Below are 17,315 nucleotides of genomic sequence, written 5' to 3'. Positions count from 1 at the left end.
TAGTGTTAAAAAGTGTTACAGTGTTTAGAATTTTGGTACCATTTTGTTACGCCTGTTTATAGGCTGGTCACTGATCACTACTTTTGCGTGTTTTCTTTTTTCCAGTACCCTGTGGTGGTGCTATGTACCACTGCCCCCTGGCCTACGTATGCTGCCGCTGCCTGGTATGCTGAGAAGATGAAGAGAAAGAGCTCTGCAAGAGTATCCTGTAACTATGACACTTTCATTGACTGTAGAATTCCCAGACTATAAAATTCTTAACTTCGGTTAAGGGTTTTCATGGTCAAAAAATCTACATGTGTTAACCTGATTTCTCAGATAAAAAATTCCTGGCTTCTCTAACCAGAACAACAAGAACAGTACCCTAGCTGAGTTAAGGATGTAGTGAGGTAAATGGGGAGATAACCTGCAACAGCCTGTCTCCAGTGGTTGGAGAATATGCACATTAATGTATGTGTCAATGAAGGGCAGTACCTCAGTTTAACATGTTACATACTGTAACAGTGCCCTTATTTGGTTTGAATGAGTGAACAAATTGTTAAACACATTGCTAGACAAATGGTATTTAAGGAATAAAATAAATTAGTTATGTATCACACTGTACCCGCACTCAAGCTATATGTATTTATCTATTATGCAGGTTTGTTAATAACCTATAAAAATAGTAAGAATAAAATAAAATGATTCATTCTGGCACAAAAGACTATACTCGTGTGTTTTACATGTTTGTGCAACAGCTGATTTTAAAAAAAAATTTCTATAAACAGTAGAATCTTATTATTGTACTTTTTAAATTTGCAACAGTGACCACAAACAGGATGTTCAGCCACTTGTACATTTGGAAAAGACAAAACAAGCTTTTCATGAAATACCATTGCATTTAATAAAAAAAAACATTAGCTGGAAGAATATTTTTCAAATGAGACAAAAATTCTTACCATTTCCCCTCTACTTCCTTTTTCACCTTTAGGCCCCTAGAAATGTGTAAACAAAATATACATCTTATGCAATCTGTTCATTAAGTTTTTACTGACTACCACATACAAGTGGTCTATTTCTATAGACATCAAATTTTGCTAAATGAAGAACAATTTTTTCTTTGGCACGTATACAGTGCAACACTAAATAGTAAACTCTGCTTCTTTATTCTTTTTATTCTAAACTTAAAGAATTAGTCTTTTTAACCATTTTACATAAGTTGGTTATAATGGTCACAGTTATTTGTCTTTTGTGAATACCTTCAGGTTTAGTATAAACTGATTTACCACACTACGTAAATTTATTGACAATTACTTTCATAATACTATTTTGAGATAAAACAGTTAAAAGTAACAAAACAGACATTGCATTTAACTTACTGCTTTTCCAGATGGTCCTATTATTCCGGTTGGACCCACAGGCCCACCATATCCCTGTAAACATTATTAAAAAAAAAAACGTTTTTACTTGTGAGACCATCAAGCTTATTTTACAGCAGCATTAATGAAGTCCTGCCAAGTGTTAACAAAGCTTTGAATTGTTCCCCATTAGGAAAATGTAATTTTTTGTTCCTAGTTTAGACAGGTTTTAGATAAGACAATTCTTTCTCACTGATGGGTGGAGAAGGTCCCATTTTACCAACAGTACCCCATAATCATTGAAACGTTTCACCCGACCCAACTGCATGGACTGTTCCCACCCGTTACAGGGACTCTTCTCTCTTTTAGCATCTGGTGAATGATATCGAAGTTTCCTCTATGTTTCTGCAAGACTGAGTTAACAGTTTCATACCAGAGGCCATCAAAATTCTGAATGTACAAAAATGTCTAGCTCCTGTTTAACCAGTGTCAATCCAGTGCACTACCTCATTTTATCCTTTATATATTTATCATATTACACTTTGGACTTTTCCAACAGCACGTGCACTTTATCTTCTGTTCACTGTTACAACAGACACGCTTATGTCCTGTTATGTGCTTTGATAACCTTATACTTGTCACTCACTCAAAGCAGTTCAATGCTGCAAATTGCCACTGTACAATATCTTATTTATACTACAATATTACTTTATTTTGGAAGGTTTAAATTCCTTTCACACTATATTGTTATATGATTAGATGTCTATTTATGACATTGTTTCTGTTGCACCTTGCTGTATACTGCTATATGTTACACCGTGGCTTATCGAGATACATTGTCTCATCTCACTATGTATGTGAATGCATATCCATGGTGTGACTCTTATTGTATGTTATACAAGTTATCACATTTTACTGTCCACAACCACTCTGTTGCAGAAGAAAAAGGGCAGTCACCACATAAGCATGGATAAGAGTTTTTTTTACTCCTGTTTTGTCATTATGCAACATTTAAGAGGACCCATTTTTGTAAACCATTGACAATTCCACTGCCACTGCTTTGGAAGAAGTACCTGCTGAATTGGTGGCTCTGCAAAGCAGTAGCAGGCTTTCAATGCTGCCCCTACTGTATATTGCAAACGCCTCACACAATATTTCCAATCTTGCAGATCAAATCCCCATCCAGCAAGCAGTAGCCGGACCGATCACCCTTCTTTGTCAAGCAACAGCTGATCCTTTTTTTCTCTTTGGTCATTTTCCTGGATGTTATGATTCTAGGTTCATTTTAATCTTTTTTTAGCCCTTAAGGTGCTGTCATATGGATTTTTATTAGAAAAATAAAACAAAGAAAAAATCTTTTTTGCTATGAGGATTTCCAATATATTATAATTTCTTGCATTTGGTGTCATCCTACATAAACTGATTTCATTACTTTTTTCTTTTCTTTATTTACAGGATGCCAATTTGGCTCTTGTCATGTGATCGTGATCACTACTATCAGTGACATCAGCAGAGTGCTGTTAAAAATATGGCAGCGGTTGCACATTTCTCATCCCTCAGTGGACGAAACCTTTGCTGCAAAGAATTCTTATTTACGGTAAATGTTTAGCTTCAAAACAAATAGAAAGTTTGATTCACGTTTCTGACTTTGGTTTTGGTATCAGACTTCCTCCTTTAGTTTTCCCATCTATATTTAATATTCTGATGTTGTGATTGTTTTGGGTCAGTCGCTACTATTCATCTCCTGTTCTTATTTCTGCTTCTGTTCACTCACAATAATCTTCAGGTGCCTTCAAGTGCCCATAACACTTGCATCCTCTCAAGAGAATTGTGAAAGAATATGTGAAACTTTTATCATACTTTGTGTAGGTTGTCTGCACACAGTGGCAATTTTTGTGGAGTGTGGGGAACAGCCCAGACACAGACAGGTAGACATCATATTTTCACCCAACACACGTTTATTTATAATATTTACATCCATTGAAGTGCACAATACCCAGTGCCGCAGCACCAATCACCCCCTCAAGTCCTTGGCCACACTCACAATGCCTTTACAGTCTCTGGTCCGCCTCCTCTCCTCTCTTCTGAGCTCCGTCCTTCTTCCACCCGACTCTTGCCAATGACTGGAGGGAGGCGGCCCCTTTTATACACCCCGGATGGACTCCAGGTGCATCCTGAGGAGCTTCTGTAGCCACACCCCTGTGTGGCGGAAGCTCTGTTGGCGTATCCGGAAGTCCTCCAGGTGTCCCCAATCTTCTTCCCCCCAGCACTTCCGGGTGTGGCGGAAGTGCTGAGGTCCAGGGCTCCCAAGACATCGGGGCGCCCCCTGGCGGTGACCACGGGCCCCTACAGGGTAGAGCTTCCAAGCTCTGTACCCATGGCCCCCACAGCAACCAGGGAGGACGCACCCTCGTGTTCTGGAGGAGGCACAAGCCCTCCTCTGGTCCTCCTGGGCATCCCGGCCAGGCATGAACCCCAGCCGTGTACCACAGGAGCTAAACTTGAGCAAGACTTGATATTATCAGCTTTTACTGATCGCTTTATTTACAGACCTTCACAAAACACACTCCGCAGGTTTGTAAACAAACTCACCTTTCACAGATGTGTGACATGTTTTATTATTATAGAGATCAAAGAGTAATACTCCTATTTTGCCCAAGGGATATATTTGTAGGACCTATGTGTTGAACTATAAAGATCACCTACCTGTATAATATTCTCAAAATCAAATTTCACACGTTTGTTTGTTCCACATTTGCATAAAGAAATATTACTACTCAAAAGCTTTATTTGCATCCAGAATTTATGAAAGCTCAGGCACTATAGAGGTAGTGTATATATTACATGACAATCACTAGACATTTGACAAATAGGTTTGACTTTAATAAATCATATTTAATATTATGATATTTTGGAAGTGAGCACTTAAAATTGTTTTACAATGGTGAGACTGGACTGTAAGAGAAGAATTGGCTCTTGGTATAGTATTTTTGGTAAAAATGTTCTTCTCTAACTTTCAAAAAATTGACTGTGTTAATAAAGTTAGATTTGAGTCAGTTTGTTCCCACAGATCTCTCTGGAGATATCTTGGTCTCTATAATATTAATTTTTGTGTAAGTTAATTTAATAAAGTTTTTGTCTGCTGGTATAAATGGACTTAGTCACAAAGACTTTCTTTTAAATACATTTTAATATTGTAAATATCAAGCAACTTGAGCAATGTGCAGCTTTTGAGTGAAGCTTTTGAAGTATCAAATGGTGGTGCTTTTATATAAAAAGAGGAGGCCAAAATTGGAATTATGGAGAAGGAATGATTTGAAAAACATAGGCAGCATTATGACAGAGTCCTAATAACTTCTCCATTTCTTCAGTCTATAAATTGTGTGGAGAAGCTTACCTTGACATCATTTTGAAGTTCTTTCCGGTCTCTACCTTTGTTTCCGCTCGTCATGCTCATATTGGCTACTTTTCATTGCTGTTATCAATACTTGTTGTAGTTCTACATATGTTAGAAGTTTTTGTGTTAATAATTTCAAATATACTTGAAAAAGCCAGGGTGTGTGTTACGTATCAAAAGATTGGGACAGAGGAATTGCTGAACTGTTCACACTTAGCAAGTGTTAGTGATTGCTGCATTTAGTAATTTGGTTCTGATCTGGGGGGTTTTCATGCTGATCTCAAAAATCAGTCTGTAACTGGAAAAATCAGGGCTAAAATTGTGTAGTGAGAGCCTGGCATTAAAGTGACTCTCCTGCAAAGTTACTATTGCTGACCTCCAGGAGTGAAGATACTAAAGCACTTTTTGCTCTCTCAGATTTAGAACTGAGGGCTTTAATGCCCAACCTTACTAAATTTAATTAATGATCAATGTTATATTGTTTTTGTATTTCAGAGTTTGATAAAATTATATTTTCATATATATTTTTTTACTTTCATTGAAAATTCCACTCCAAAGCCACCAGTCTTGTGACCAGCAAAGCACCAGAATAGCACAGAATAAGATGAATATGACTTTAGAAACATTAGAAAACCCTTTCACAAGAACGTTATTCCTCCAAAATGAAACTGAGTTTTGAATATACCTAGAGTCCTACTGTTCACCACACTACTTTGAAATGTATTCCATGAGTCTGTAGTTCTCTGAATGAAGGAAAACTTTCTAATGTTTGTGTAAAATTTACCCTTAACAGGTTTCCATCTGTGCCGCTGTGTTCTTAGTGAATCCATTTTAAAGTACCAGTTTATAATTTTAAACACCTCAGCCATATCACCTTTTAATCTCTGTTTTCTTAAACTTAGCCTTCCCTCATAACTATTACCCTGCAGTCCTGGAATCAGCCTAGTTACTCTCCTCAGGACTTTATTTTAGAACTTCTACAGCATATGTTTGTTATAGCCCAAAGACCAAAACTTCACAAAATACTCCAGGCACGGCCTCACTACTGCATTATAAAGCCTAAGCATAAGATCCTTCTTGCACTCTACACATTGTGCTATATAACCTAACCTTTTGCTCAACTGAAAGATGCCAACAGATGGTGGGCATCAGCATTAAATAATGTTAATAACAGCACTTGGAGACAATCTCATTTTAAAATGGCTGACTCTCACAAAAATGTTTTGCTTTTAGTTTTTTGTATGCAATGTCAGGACACAGATGAATACTTGGCAAAACTCTTGACCTAAAAAATGAACATCTTCTGTAAGTTTAAAAGCTTTTGCTTTTGTGTTGATCCCTGGTGCCTTTTACCTCCATTATAAAGCACAAGAGCAGGCTAGGTATTTTTTTCATTTATAAAAGCTGCTTTACTTTAGACAACAGTTCTCTGTGGCAAATTAATATATACTGTACCATGCACATAAAGGAATAACTTTCACTTGAAAAATTACCAAACTTATTCTTTAAATTACTTCTGCTGCAGTGCAGATTCACACAATTCTAGGTATATTGTCCGACATAACAGGAACCTCTTCTACTGTTTAAAACTATGAGTTGTAGCTTAAAAATAGATTATTTTACTTCTGAATTCTATTACTCAACTAAGTGCTCTCACCACAATTAAAATTACATACACTGTTGCAAAGTTTTAAGTCAGATTCTTCAGGATTAAAGCAGCAACTGAGGTTTTGACAGCAAAGCACTTAACTGAAAGTTTCCATTACACATGACAGTACTATAGGAACTAACTACACATAACAGTAATGACCATGAAATGTGGTCGACCTTTTGCAATAGGAGAATTCATTTAAAAAAAATTTATTGGCTGCTGACTTTATGGGCACTTATAGCATTAAATGTTCAGAAAAACGTGCCAATAACTTGTCAAACTGAAGGCATGTCACAGGACATAGCAGAGAAGTTAAAGAACACTTTCATGACTGTGCAAGTTGGAGACTGAAAGTATGAACAGCCAGTGCTTTATAATAATTTTCAGTTTGACTATTGGTAAATAATTCACATATCTTGGTAGTTTACTGTTTCACTGAATTAAGCAGGTTTACTACTGGCAAACCTTTGCCTTGGGTTAGAGATTAAACTGCATCCCGCCTTGTAAGCAGTCCTCCAACTTGCAGGGAAATTATGGGGGTTGGTGGCAGGATTGGCACTCCAGCCACTGTAGAAAAACTTCACGCAGCTCTGAGATGACAGATAGGACTCCTTTCTGCTCTCTGCGGGAGTAGTTCTGCTGCAGCCACCCATAAGAAGGTTTCTTGAGTTATGAAGGTGATGGGGAAAAGCCCTTGGGAGCCTCATCCCTGAAGAGTCAAAACTGTTGGAGAGCCAATTTGGTCAGGCCTGTTGAGAATCAGAACTGGTGTGGTGCTGAGGCATCGCCCGCTGCACAGCAGCACTTGGGTCCCAATTTGAGGCGGCCTATCCGGGTAGGCGCTTGGAACATCTGGTCTCTCTGGCATGATGATCATCTTCTTCTGCTGTCAGAGGAGCTTTGTAAACTCCGCACTTCAGCAGCACTCTCTGAGGTGCGCAGACCTGGGACTGGCCAGATCTCTGTAGGTGGATACATCTTTTATTGGTCTGGTTGGGGACTAGCTGTTACTGTGGCGGATTGGCTCCTTCCGATGATGTCAGATGTTAACCCTTTCAACAAGCATATTATGAGACTCAGATTACAGCACTCCCTGGGTGCCTTGTCTGTTGCCTCGGTGTATGCTCCGACCATGATGAGTGATGTCTTAGTGAGGGAGATATTTTATTTGCAACTTCGCTCGGTGGTTGATGGGTGCCACAAAGTGATACTCCTCTGGTCAAGGGAGACTTCAATGCAACCACTGGCACTGACAGGGCTGGCTATGAGTATTTTGTCGGTCCCCATGGGTCTAGTGACTGTAGTGAAAGTGGCTCCATGTTCCTTGACTTTGCAAAAAGTAAAGGGCTGCAGATTGCTGGATCCTGATTCCAGTTCCCTGAGCCGCATCATTGCACTTGGTACTCCAATACTGGTGGTGCGGTGAAGGAGATTGATCACATCCTCATGGGCAGACGCTGGAAACTCTTACAAAACTGCAGGGTCTACAGAAATGCCCAGTTTGTGAATTCTGACCACAGACTTGTTGTTGCTACTCTGAAGATCCAACTTAGATGCAGTAGGCTACCACCTACTAGGAAAATGAGGCTGGACCTGGCCAGACTCCAAGATCAGACTGTTTCTAATGAGTTTGCATACAGTTTTTGTGAGGAACTTACAGTCTTCAATGGGACTTGCTGATCATAATTTGATGTGAGATACATTCTGTGACAAGACCCTGAAGGTTGCTGAGGGCTGTGTTAGTGTTACCAGTGTTCCCAGAAGGAGGTGTTTCAACTCGCAGGGCACTCTGGATATCAGAGAGGGGTTGCATCGCACAGCTTGATGGCAACTCTGGTCTGTACCAGGAACTGAGAATGACAGGCTGCAAGAGCTCTGAGGGCAGATAAGGAGAAGTTTGTTAGAAGAATCTGTGAGCAAGTGACACACCGTCTGTGGTCTAGTGATCCACATCCTGCATACAGAGGAATCGAAGCATTACGCATATCCGAATCTGTTCCACAGAGAGTCGCAGTCAGGGTGGCTGATGGAACAGTCCTTACGGATGACACTGCAGTTATGACTCACTGGGCTCGCTACTTTGAGCAGCAGTTTAAAGATGATTCTCCAGCTAGGACATTGGATATCTCCGGGTTCACGGTTCTTGAGGCTGATCCTCCAATTAGCTGTGAACCACCCAGTCTCACTGAGATTGCACAGGTGGTGAACCAGCTGAGGGTAGGGAAGGCTGCAGGGATCTGTGGTATCCGGGGTGAACTTCTCCAGGCTGGTAGTAAGGCTGTCCTCCTGGCATTGCAAGCAATCTTGGCATACATTTGGGAGATAGGAGTCATCCCAACTGACTGGAAAACGAGACTGATCGTCCCTATCTGGAAAGGGAAGGGTGATCGCCTGGATTGCGGCAACTACAGGGGGCTAACACTGCTCTTGGTACCAGGTAAAGTCCTTGCTAGGGTCATTCTCAATAGAATCTGTGATCACTTGCTCACCTACCAGAGACCAGAGCAATATGGTTTTACGCCTGCGAAGTCTACTATCAACCGTATCCTGGCACTGAGGGTCCTCATGGAGCGCAAACGTGAATATCGGCAGAGTTTCCCCTCAAAATTGCTGGATATCATTGCTGCCCTATATACTGGTACTGTGAGTGCTGTGCAAAGGGGAGGCAGAACCTCTGCATTTTTCCCAGATGATTCTGGGGTTCATCAGGCGTGTGTTCTTGCTCCTACTCTGTTCAATGCTTGAATGGACTGGGTGTTAGGCAATGTCGTGGGATCGAGCTGCTGCGGGGTATCTGTTGGTGAAGAGAGATTCAGTGATCTTGACTTTGTCGATGATGTTGTCATCTTCGCAGAGTCAATGGAGGCTCTGATCGGAGCTCTCAAGAGACTGAGCAAGGAGTCTGAGTGTCTGGGCTTGTGAGTGTCCTGGATAAAAACCAAGATCCAGGCCTTTACTGACCTCTTGGGCATATCCCTCAGTAGTGTGTCTGTGGAGAGAGTGTCGACCTTGTCAAGAGATTTATTTACCATGGCAGCAACATTCATGTCTCTGGTGACTCAGGACAGCATGCAGGGTCATGAGGTCTCTGAAAAGGGGTGTGTGGCGCTCCCGATATCTTTGCAATAGGACGAAGGTCCAAGTCTTTAGAGTTCTGGTGCTTCCTGTTTTTGTATATTTTTATGAGACATGGACACTATCCAGTGACCTGAGATGAAGACTAGACTCCTTCAGTAAGGTGTTTCTTTGGAGAATCCTTGGGTAATAAAGTATCTATCTATCTATCTATCTATCTATCTACAGCTGATATGACTTTGTGTTGAATGACCGGTTGCTCATAAAGTCCCGAATGAGGCACTTTACATGCATTGTGAGGGAGCGTCAGTTACAGCATGACGGCCATGTGGCACGATTCCTAGAGGGTGATACAGCTCACAGAATCCTCATTGTTGAGGACCCGAGTGGCTGGACCAGGCATAACAGATAACAGATGGATGGTCATTTCCGAAGGTTGGAACTGGACCACGTGGATCCCAAGCTGTTTCAGTGTGTGTTGGGTGCGGTAACGTGCTGTACCAGTGTATGCTCCCCAACCTGACCTAAACCTGTCTAATGGCACATATTGTATTTGTCACTTTCTCTCAAAGTCACTTATCTCAGTGTTTCTCAGCCACTAGATTTGGTGAGCTGCGAGAGGCTGTCATTGGGTAACAAGCATACAAGGCGAAAAAAGGGATGTTTCAGCTACTGAGATGTGCTAAAACCACATCCCAACCCAACCCCCACACTGGTCTGCTCAAGCCCTCAACAGTACTGCGTGATATCTTTCCCCATCTCTAACCATGCTTGTTTCAGCTGTCTGTGCATCATCAGTGAACTTGAAAAGGTAAAACTAGATCCAGAAGCCATTATGGTTGAGAAAGACTGATCTGTTTTGAGCTCTGAAATGTCACTGTCAGAAACCAGTTTTAATGAGAATTCTCAAACAGAAAAAAAAATTCTAGCAAGGTATCCCAATTCAAAACATTATTTAGAACAGATGTACAAATAGACGGAACCATTAAAATAGGCAACCTCCCCTACATGCAGTTTGACCCTATGCTCCCTATGTGAATTACTGTACATCTTGCCTCACAATAGCTCTTGACAATGGGTGTCACACAGGCTTATTTACTACATGTCCCAAAAAACAACTTATACAAAGCAAGGTGACAATCCTTTCCAGACTTTTGTGAACTGCTACAGCCTGTACAGAAAATTGTCTGATTATTCTAACAGCACACACTAAAGCTCTCTTCTAAGGAATATTAAGGTATCCTGTGAAACTGATGTAAGGTTCAATCCAAGTTCATAACAAACAATTTTTTTTCATGAATAAGAAGTTGCTTAAAATATAAATCAAGCTTGCATCACAATCCACACAGTCTTACCTACTGTAAATGTAAGTCAGTTTTTATGCAACAGGCAATAAAAGAATGAAGAAAATATACTTACAGAGGGACTAGAATATGTAAATTCAATTGAGAAATACACTGCACAAAGACGTCTACAGACAGGCGTTCATGTTCTTATTTGTCTGAGATCCATTAAATAGAAAAAACACCAAACACTACAGGAAAATGAATAACCAGTGAACTTACCAAAATTCCAACAGGACCTTTTGGACCAGGTATGCCTTTTATTCCTATATCTCCATTGGGTCCCTGAAAATAAATGTTATATTCAACTTGAAACTATTAAATTAAATTATATTAAATAATGATATCGTGACCACTAGGGAGCACCACAGAGGTCAGAACATAAGATACAATTACCTTAAAAACAGTTTCAGGGTAATTTTATAACAGGCTCTATATTCAGCCTAATACTTTACTATCTCTTGTCACTCCTCCTTAGCAAGTGTGGTTCTTTTCCTTTCTACTCTGACTCCTAGAGTGTGGTGAGACACCTCCTTTAATTTTGGACTGCAGGAATACCTCCAGCGCTGTGACTTTGCATGGTGGAAGCTGCACAAAACAGGGAGGTCCTCTCATGAAAACCACCCTCTGGCACCACCCAAAAACCCTGACAGAGCTGCCCTACTGAACTACAACTCCCAGGAAACCCATAAAAGAATTAATTTAATTCAAATAATCTAAAGTGAAATTTCTAACCAGCCTATGGAAAGAAAATGACACATCATATAAAAGTTGATTAAAGTATGTAGGATAAGGGTTATAGTTGGAGAAATTTTCAAATTGTGTTTTTTTTGGAATCATTTAAAAATCAATGCATTTTAATTGAATTATGTTAATTCTTTAATGTGCGCCCCACAACTTTACTTTTTAGTCACATATGACCAACAAAATCTTAGTACAAGAAAATTTTTTTTTTTTACTTTTTAGTGCATTTTTCAATAATATCATGTCACTTAAAAATCTCTTCTTTTATATATATTTTTAGCCACTGAAATGCCACACAGAAGTACCCAAAAAAAAAACTTGACTTGTGGGGGAAGGTGATTTGACATTTCTCATTTCAGAAAATCCTAACCACAGTGAAACCTTACATGTTGTGAAGTACTGGAAATGTATGTTTGTCTACTGGAGAATCATACCTTCAATCTTTCTTAGAAACATTAGTAAAATTCCACTGACGCAATATCACCAAATCACTGAAAAGAGTACTTTGCAAAATTTGTATATAAATGATGAAAAATTGGTAAAAAAAAAAAAAAAAGTTTGTACACATTGGTCTCAAACCTTCAACCATTTGATTGAACATTCAACTCGCTAACAACTTGACGAATGCTATTTGAATGTCAAACTGAAGTAATTTGACAAAAACTTCAATATCAGCTAATCAAAATGATTTTTTAAAATTAATTTATCTATATTGACCTTGAACCTTTGACCGTTTGATTGAAAGTTCAACACGCTAACCACTTGACCAACACCACTAATTCATATACAGTATATGTGTGTTGGCTAAAAGCACTATATATATATATATATATATATATATATATATATATATATATATACAGTGCATCCAGAAAGTATTCAGAGCGCATCAGTTTTTCCACATTTTGTTATGTTATAGCCTTATTCCAAAATGGATTAAATTCATTTTTTTCCCTCAGAATTCTACACACAACACCCCATGATGACAACGTGAGGTTTTTGCAAATTTATTAAAAATAAAAAAATTGAGAAATCACATGTACATTAAGTATTCACAGCTTTTGCCGTGAAGCTCGAAATTGAGCTCAGGTGCATCCTGTTTCTCCTGATCATCCTTGAGATGTTTCTGGAGCTTAATTGGAGTCCACCTGTGGTAAATTCAGTTGATTGGACATGATTTGGAAAGGCACACACCTGTCTATATAAGGTCCCACAGTTGACAGTTCATGTCAGAGCACAAACCAAGCATGAAGTCAAAGGAATTGTCTGTAGACCTCCGAGATAGGATTGTCTCGAGGCACAAATCTGGGGAAGGTTACAGAAAAATTTCTGCTGCTTTGAAGGTCCCAATGAGCACAGTGGCCTCCATCATCCGTAAGTGGAAGAAGTTCGAAACCACCAGGACTCTTCCTAGAGCTGGCCGGCCATCTAAACTGAGCGATTGGGGGAGAAAGGCCTTAGTCAGGGAGGTGACCAAGAACCGGATGGTCACTCTGTCAGAGCTCCAGAGGTCCTCTGTGGAGAGAGGAGAACCTTCCAGAAGGACAACCATCTCTGCAGCAATCCACCAATCAGGCCTGTATGGTAGAGTGGCCAGACGGAAGCCACTCCTTAGTAAAAGGCACATGACAGCCCGCCTGGAGTTTGCCAAAAGGCACCTGAAGGACTCTCAGACCATGAGAAAGAAAATTATCTGGTCTGATGAGACAAAGATTGAACTCTTTGGTGTGAATGCCAGGTGTCATGTTTGGAGGAAACCTGGCACCATCCCTACAGTGAAGCATGGTGGTGGCAGCATCATGCTGTGGGGATGTTTTTCAGTGGCAGGAACTGGGAGACTAGTCAGGATAAAGGGAAAGATGACTGCAGCAATGTACAGAGACATCCTGGATGAAAACCTGCTGCAGAGCGCTCTTGACCTCAGACTGGGGCGACGGTTCATCTTTCAGCAGGACAACGACCCTAAGCACACAGCCAAGATATCAAAGGAGTGGCTTCAGGACAACTCTGTGAATGTCCTTGAGTGGCCTAGCCAGAGCCCAGACTTGAATCCGATTCAACATCTCTGGAGAGACCTTAAAATGGCTGTGCACCGACGCTTCCCATCCAACCTGATGGAGCTTGAGAGGTGCTGCAAAGAGGAACGGGCGAAACTGGCCAAGGATAGGTGTGCCAAGCTTGTGGCATCATATTCAAAAAGACTTGAGGCTGTAATTGCTGCCAAAGTTGCATCAACAAAGTATTGAGCAAAGGCTGTGAATACTTATGTACATGTGATTTCTCAATTTTTTTATTTTTAATAAATTTGCAGAAACCTCAAGTAAACTTTTTTCATGTTGTCATTATGGGGTGTTGTGTGCAGAATTCTGAGGAAAAAAATGAATTTAATCCATTTTGGAATAAGGCTGTAACATAACAAAATGTGGAAAAAGTGATGCGCTGTGAATACTTTCTGGATGCACTGTATATATATATATATATATATATATATATATATATATACACACATACATATATGTATTTACTAAAAGAATAATATAAGGAAATGAGAAACTTAAGTTTGACGTAATTAACGTACTGATCCAGGGTCAAAACTGATGAAATATTGCATTGTCATCGGAGATCAGTATGCATGCAAAGTTTGAAGGAAATTGGTTTGGTAAAAGTAGATAAACAATTGATCGCAAAATTTGACCCAGAAGAACAGAGAGGTCAAGTTGAATAAAATCATGTAAAAAGGGCACTCTTGGAAAGTGATGGTTTACTTGAAAAATCTATGGGAAGGAAGTCTGACGACAAACCTGAGAAACCTAATTAGGAAACTTTATAATAGCCGCTGGCTTTATTGATTTCTGTTCTATTTTTTTGTACCATCACGTGATTGTTATTTTATTCCTCTATAAAAGAAGCAAACAGTGGCCCAGTGGCATGAGATCTTGAGGTTACTAACATTCGATGACAGCATAAAATGTCAAAGATCAAATCGCACTATTACAACAGTACATTAAAATACATTTTAATGATAAACTAATAAACTTACTATCTACAGATTTCACATTAGATTTAAACTGCATTTATTTTGTTGTTTATAATGAATGGCTCCTTAGATGCAGAAATGAAAAATACCATGCCACTAGGCATCCACAAATACATCCATCCATTTTCCAACCCGCTGAATCCAAACATAGGGTCACGGGGGTCTGCTGGAGCCAATCCCAGCCAACACAGGGCACAAGGCAGGGAACCAATCCAGGGCAGGGTGCCAACCCACCGCAGGACACACACAAACACCAAGCACACACTAGGGCCAATTTAGAATCACCAGTCCACCTAACCTGCATGTCTTTGGACTGTGGGAGGAAACCGGAGCGCCCGGAGGAAACCCACGCAGACACGGGGAGAACATGCAAACTCCACGCAGGGAGGACCCGGGAAGTGAACCCGGGTCCCCAGATCTCCCAACTGCGAGGCAGCAGCGCTACCCACTGCGCCACCGTGCCGCCTCCACAAATACATGGTATTATGAAATTAAAAGTGGCATAGGTGGCTCATATTAGCCGAGCACTTTGTGTAAATAATGGAATCCATAAACAGGGAATGCTGTATATGCCATTCACAACCCGCATTACACACCTTTGGGCCTGGAAATCCCTCAAGACCGAAAATTCCTTGATCACCTGGTTCCCCCTATAGGAAAAAAACATTTTTAGGGTTACTTTATTTGCATTTACAGTGTATATATATATACACATATATATATATATATATATATATACATATATATATATATACACACATATATATATACACATATATATATATACACATTATATATATATATATATATATATATATATATATATATATATATATATATATATATATATACAGTGTTTGATTTACCGGATATACAATACAATACAATTTATTTTTTGTATAGCCCAAAATCATACAAGAAGTGCCGCAATGCGCTTTAACAGGCCCTGCCTCTTGACAGCCCCCCAGCCTTGACCCTCTAAGAAAACCAGAAAAAATTCCCAAAAAAAAAACCCCTATAGGGAAAAAATGGAAGAAACCTATGGAAAGGCAGTTCTAAGAGAGACCCCTTTCCAGGTAGGTTGGGCATGCAGTGGGTGTCAAAAAGAAGGGGGTCAATACAATACAGTACAATACATAGAACAGAATAAATCCTCAATACAGTATAAAAATAAAAATTCTAGAAGTACAGAGTAGAATTTCACATTAGATGATATCACATAATATGATTTGGATTTGTTTTAAGTCCTGGAGACCTCATTCATCAAGTTGCCTCCCCCATTTTGCCATTCCACATCTGAAATAGCGCTAATCCGATGAAAGGACCCCTCATTCCCACGACCCCATTCATCAGGGATGACTTTACCTTAGGCAGGCAACATACAATTTAAAGAGATTGTTATTTTCTTGTGAATTGTTACATATGCATTATTTTCATTTTTACTTTAAAAACGTTTGTAAAAACAATACTTGTTTCTTTATTTCATGCCCCGCGTGAGGTTACATCTCTTTCTTCCCAGACGTATAATACTGCTCATGTTGTGAAGGGTGTTGCGGCTGAACGTATGCTAAGGATATGCCTTTGGATCATTTGCTGTCTTTTTGTTGCTTGCTAGCTGCCTCTTCTGCCTGTCGCATGTCGTTGTTTTAAGAGCTCTGAGCCCACGATGCTTGCCTGCCAAAAGCAATCCAACAACTGCTAGCTTAGAGGTCTTTTTACTTGTTTTAAATGATGGCTCACTGCCTGGTCTCGCGTGACGTTGTAAAACCAATACCTGTCTTTTATTTCTGGCCCCGGGCGTGGTTGAATTCTTTCTTGCAGGATGTATAACGCTGCTCGCGTTTGGTTGGCGTAGCTGCTGTCGCACTGCCCTTCGATCTTTTTAAAGCCTGTACAGCCACTGTCCTTTTTGCTACGGCCCAGGGACAATCTCTTGGCACCAAGTCTCATGTTTACGGTCCCTGTGAGACGCACCGTGGCAAGTCTCCTTGGTCTTGCGGGTCTTTAAAATGTCTTTCGAGATTATCACGTATCGTAGCCTTGCATTTGCTTTCCATTCCAGGATTTTCTTTTATATATAGAGAGATATATATATACATACATACATACATACATACATATATATATAGTGTCACAGGTGGCTGGGGGGGTGACCTGACTGGGATTCCCCGGAGGAGGGCTTACGCCTCCCCCAGACCACGTGGGGGCGACCGCCCTGGTGGCTATGGGGACCACGGGTGCAGAGCTTTGAAGCTCAACCCTGTAGGGGCCTGTGGTCACTGCCAGGGGGCGCCCCAATGCCTTGGGAGCTCTGGACCTCAGCACTTCCACCACACCCGGAAGTGCTGGTGGGGAAGAGGATTGGGGACACCCGGAGTGTTTCCCCAGTGTGGCGGAAGTGCCGGCGGAAGATTGTCGGGAGGCACCTGGAGCACATCAGGGTGATTATAAAAGGGGCCTCCTCCCTCCATTTGAAGGCTGGAGTCGGGAGAGAAGGAAGGACAAGGTCTTGGAGGAGGCAAGGAGGCGGCCTGAAGAAAGTGAGGCATTGTTTGTTGGGCAGGACTTTGGGGTTGTGTGTCACATTTGTAAATAATAGTATGAAGAATAAATGTGTGTTGGGTGACTTCAGCGTGTCCGGCTGATCTTCCTCTCTCTCTCTCTCTCTATATCTATATATATATATATATATATATATATATATATATATATATATATATATATATATATA

At 40.3% G+C, this 17,315-nt stretch overlaps 1 protein-coding gene across 1 annotated transcript in view; it reads right to left on the bottom strand.

Moving 5' to 3' along the window:
* Positions 1-17,315, bottom strand: part of LOC114659194 (collagen alpha-1(XXIV) chain) — a 338,513-nt gene that overhangs the window by 27,691 nt on the left and 293,507 nt on the right. Inside the window, exons 50-53 of the mRNA XM_028811519.2 lie at positions 15,181-15,234; positions 11,026-11,088; positions 1,359-1,412; positions 939-974 (exon numbers count right to left, since the gene is read on the bottom strand). Coding sequence (XP_028667352.1) covers positions 939-974; positions 1,359-1,412; positions 11,026-11,088; positions 15,181-15,234 — 207 coding nt within the window. The remainder of the gene's footprint in view (positions 1-938; positions 975-1,358; positions 1,413-11,025; positions 11,089-15,180; positions 15,235-17,315) is intronic.

This window comes from Erpetoichthys calabaricus, chromosome 10 (genome assembly GCF_900747795.2).
Source record: "Erpetoichthys calabaricus chromosome 10, fErpCal1.3, whole genome shotgun sequence".
Classification (NCBI taxonomy): Eukaryota; Metazoa; Chordata; class Cladistia; order Polypteriformes; family Polypteridae; genus Erpetoichthys; species Erpetoichthys calabaricus.
The sequence above is the reverse complement of the archived record's forward strand: the minus strand, read 5'-3'. Positions and strand labels throughout refer to the sequence as shown.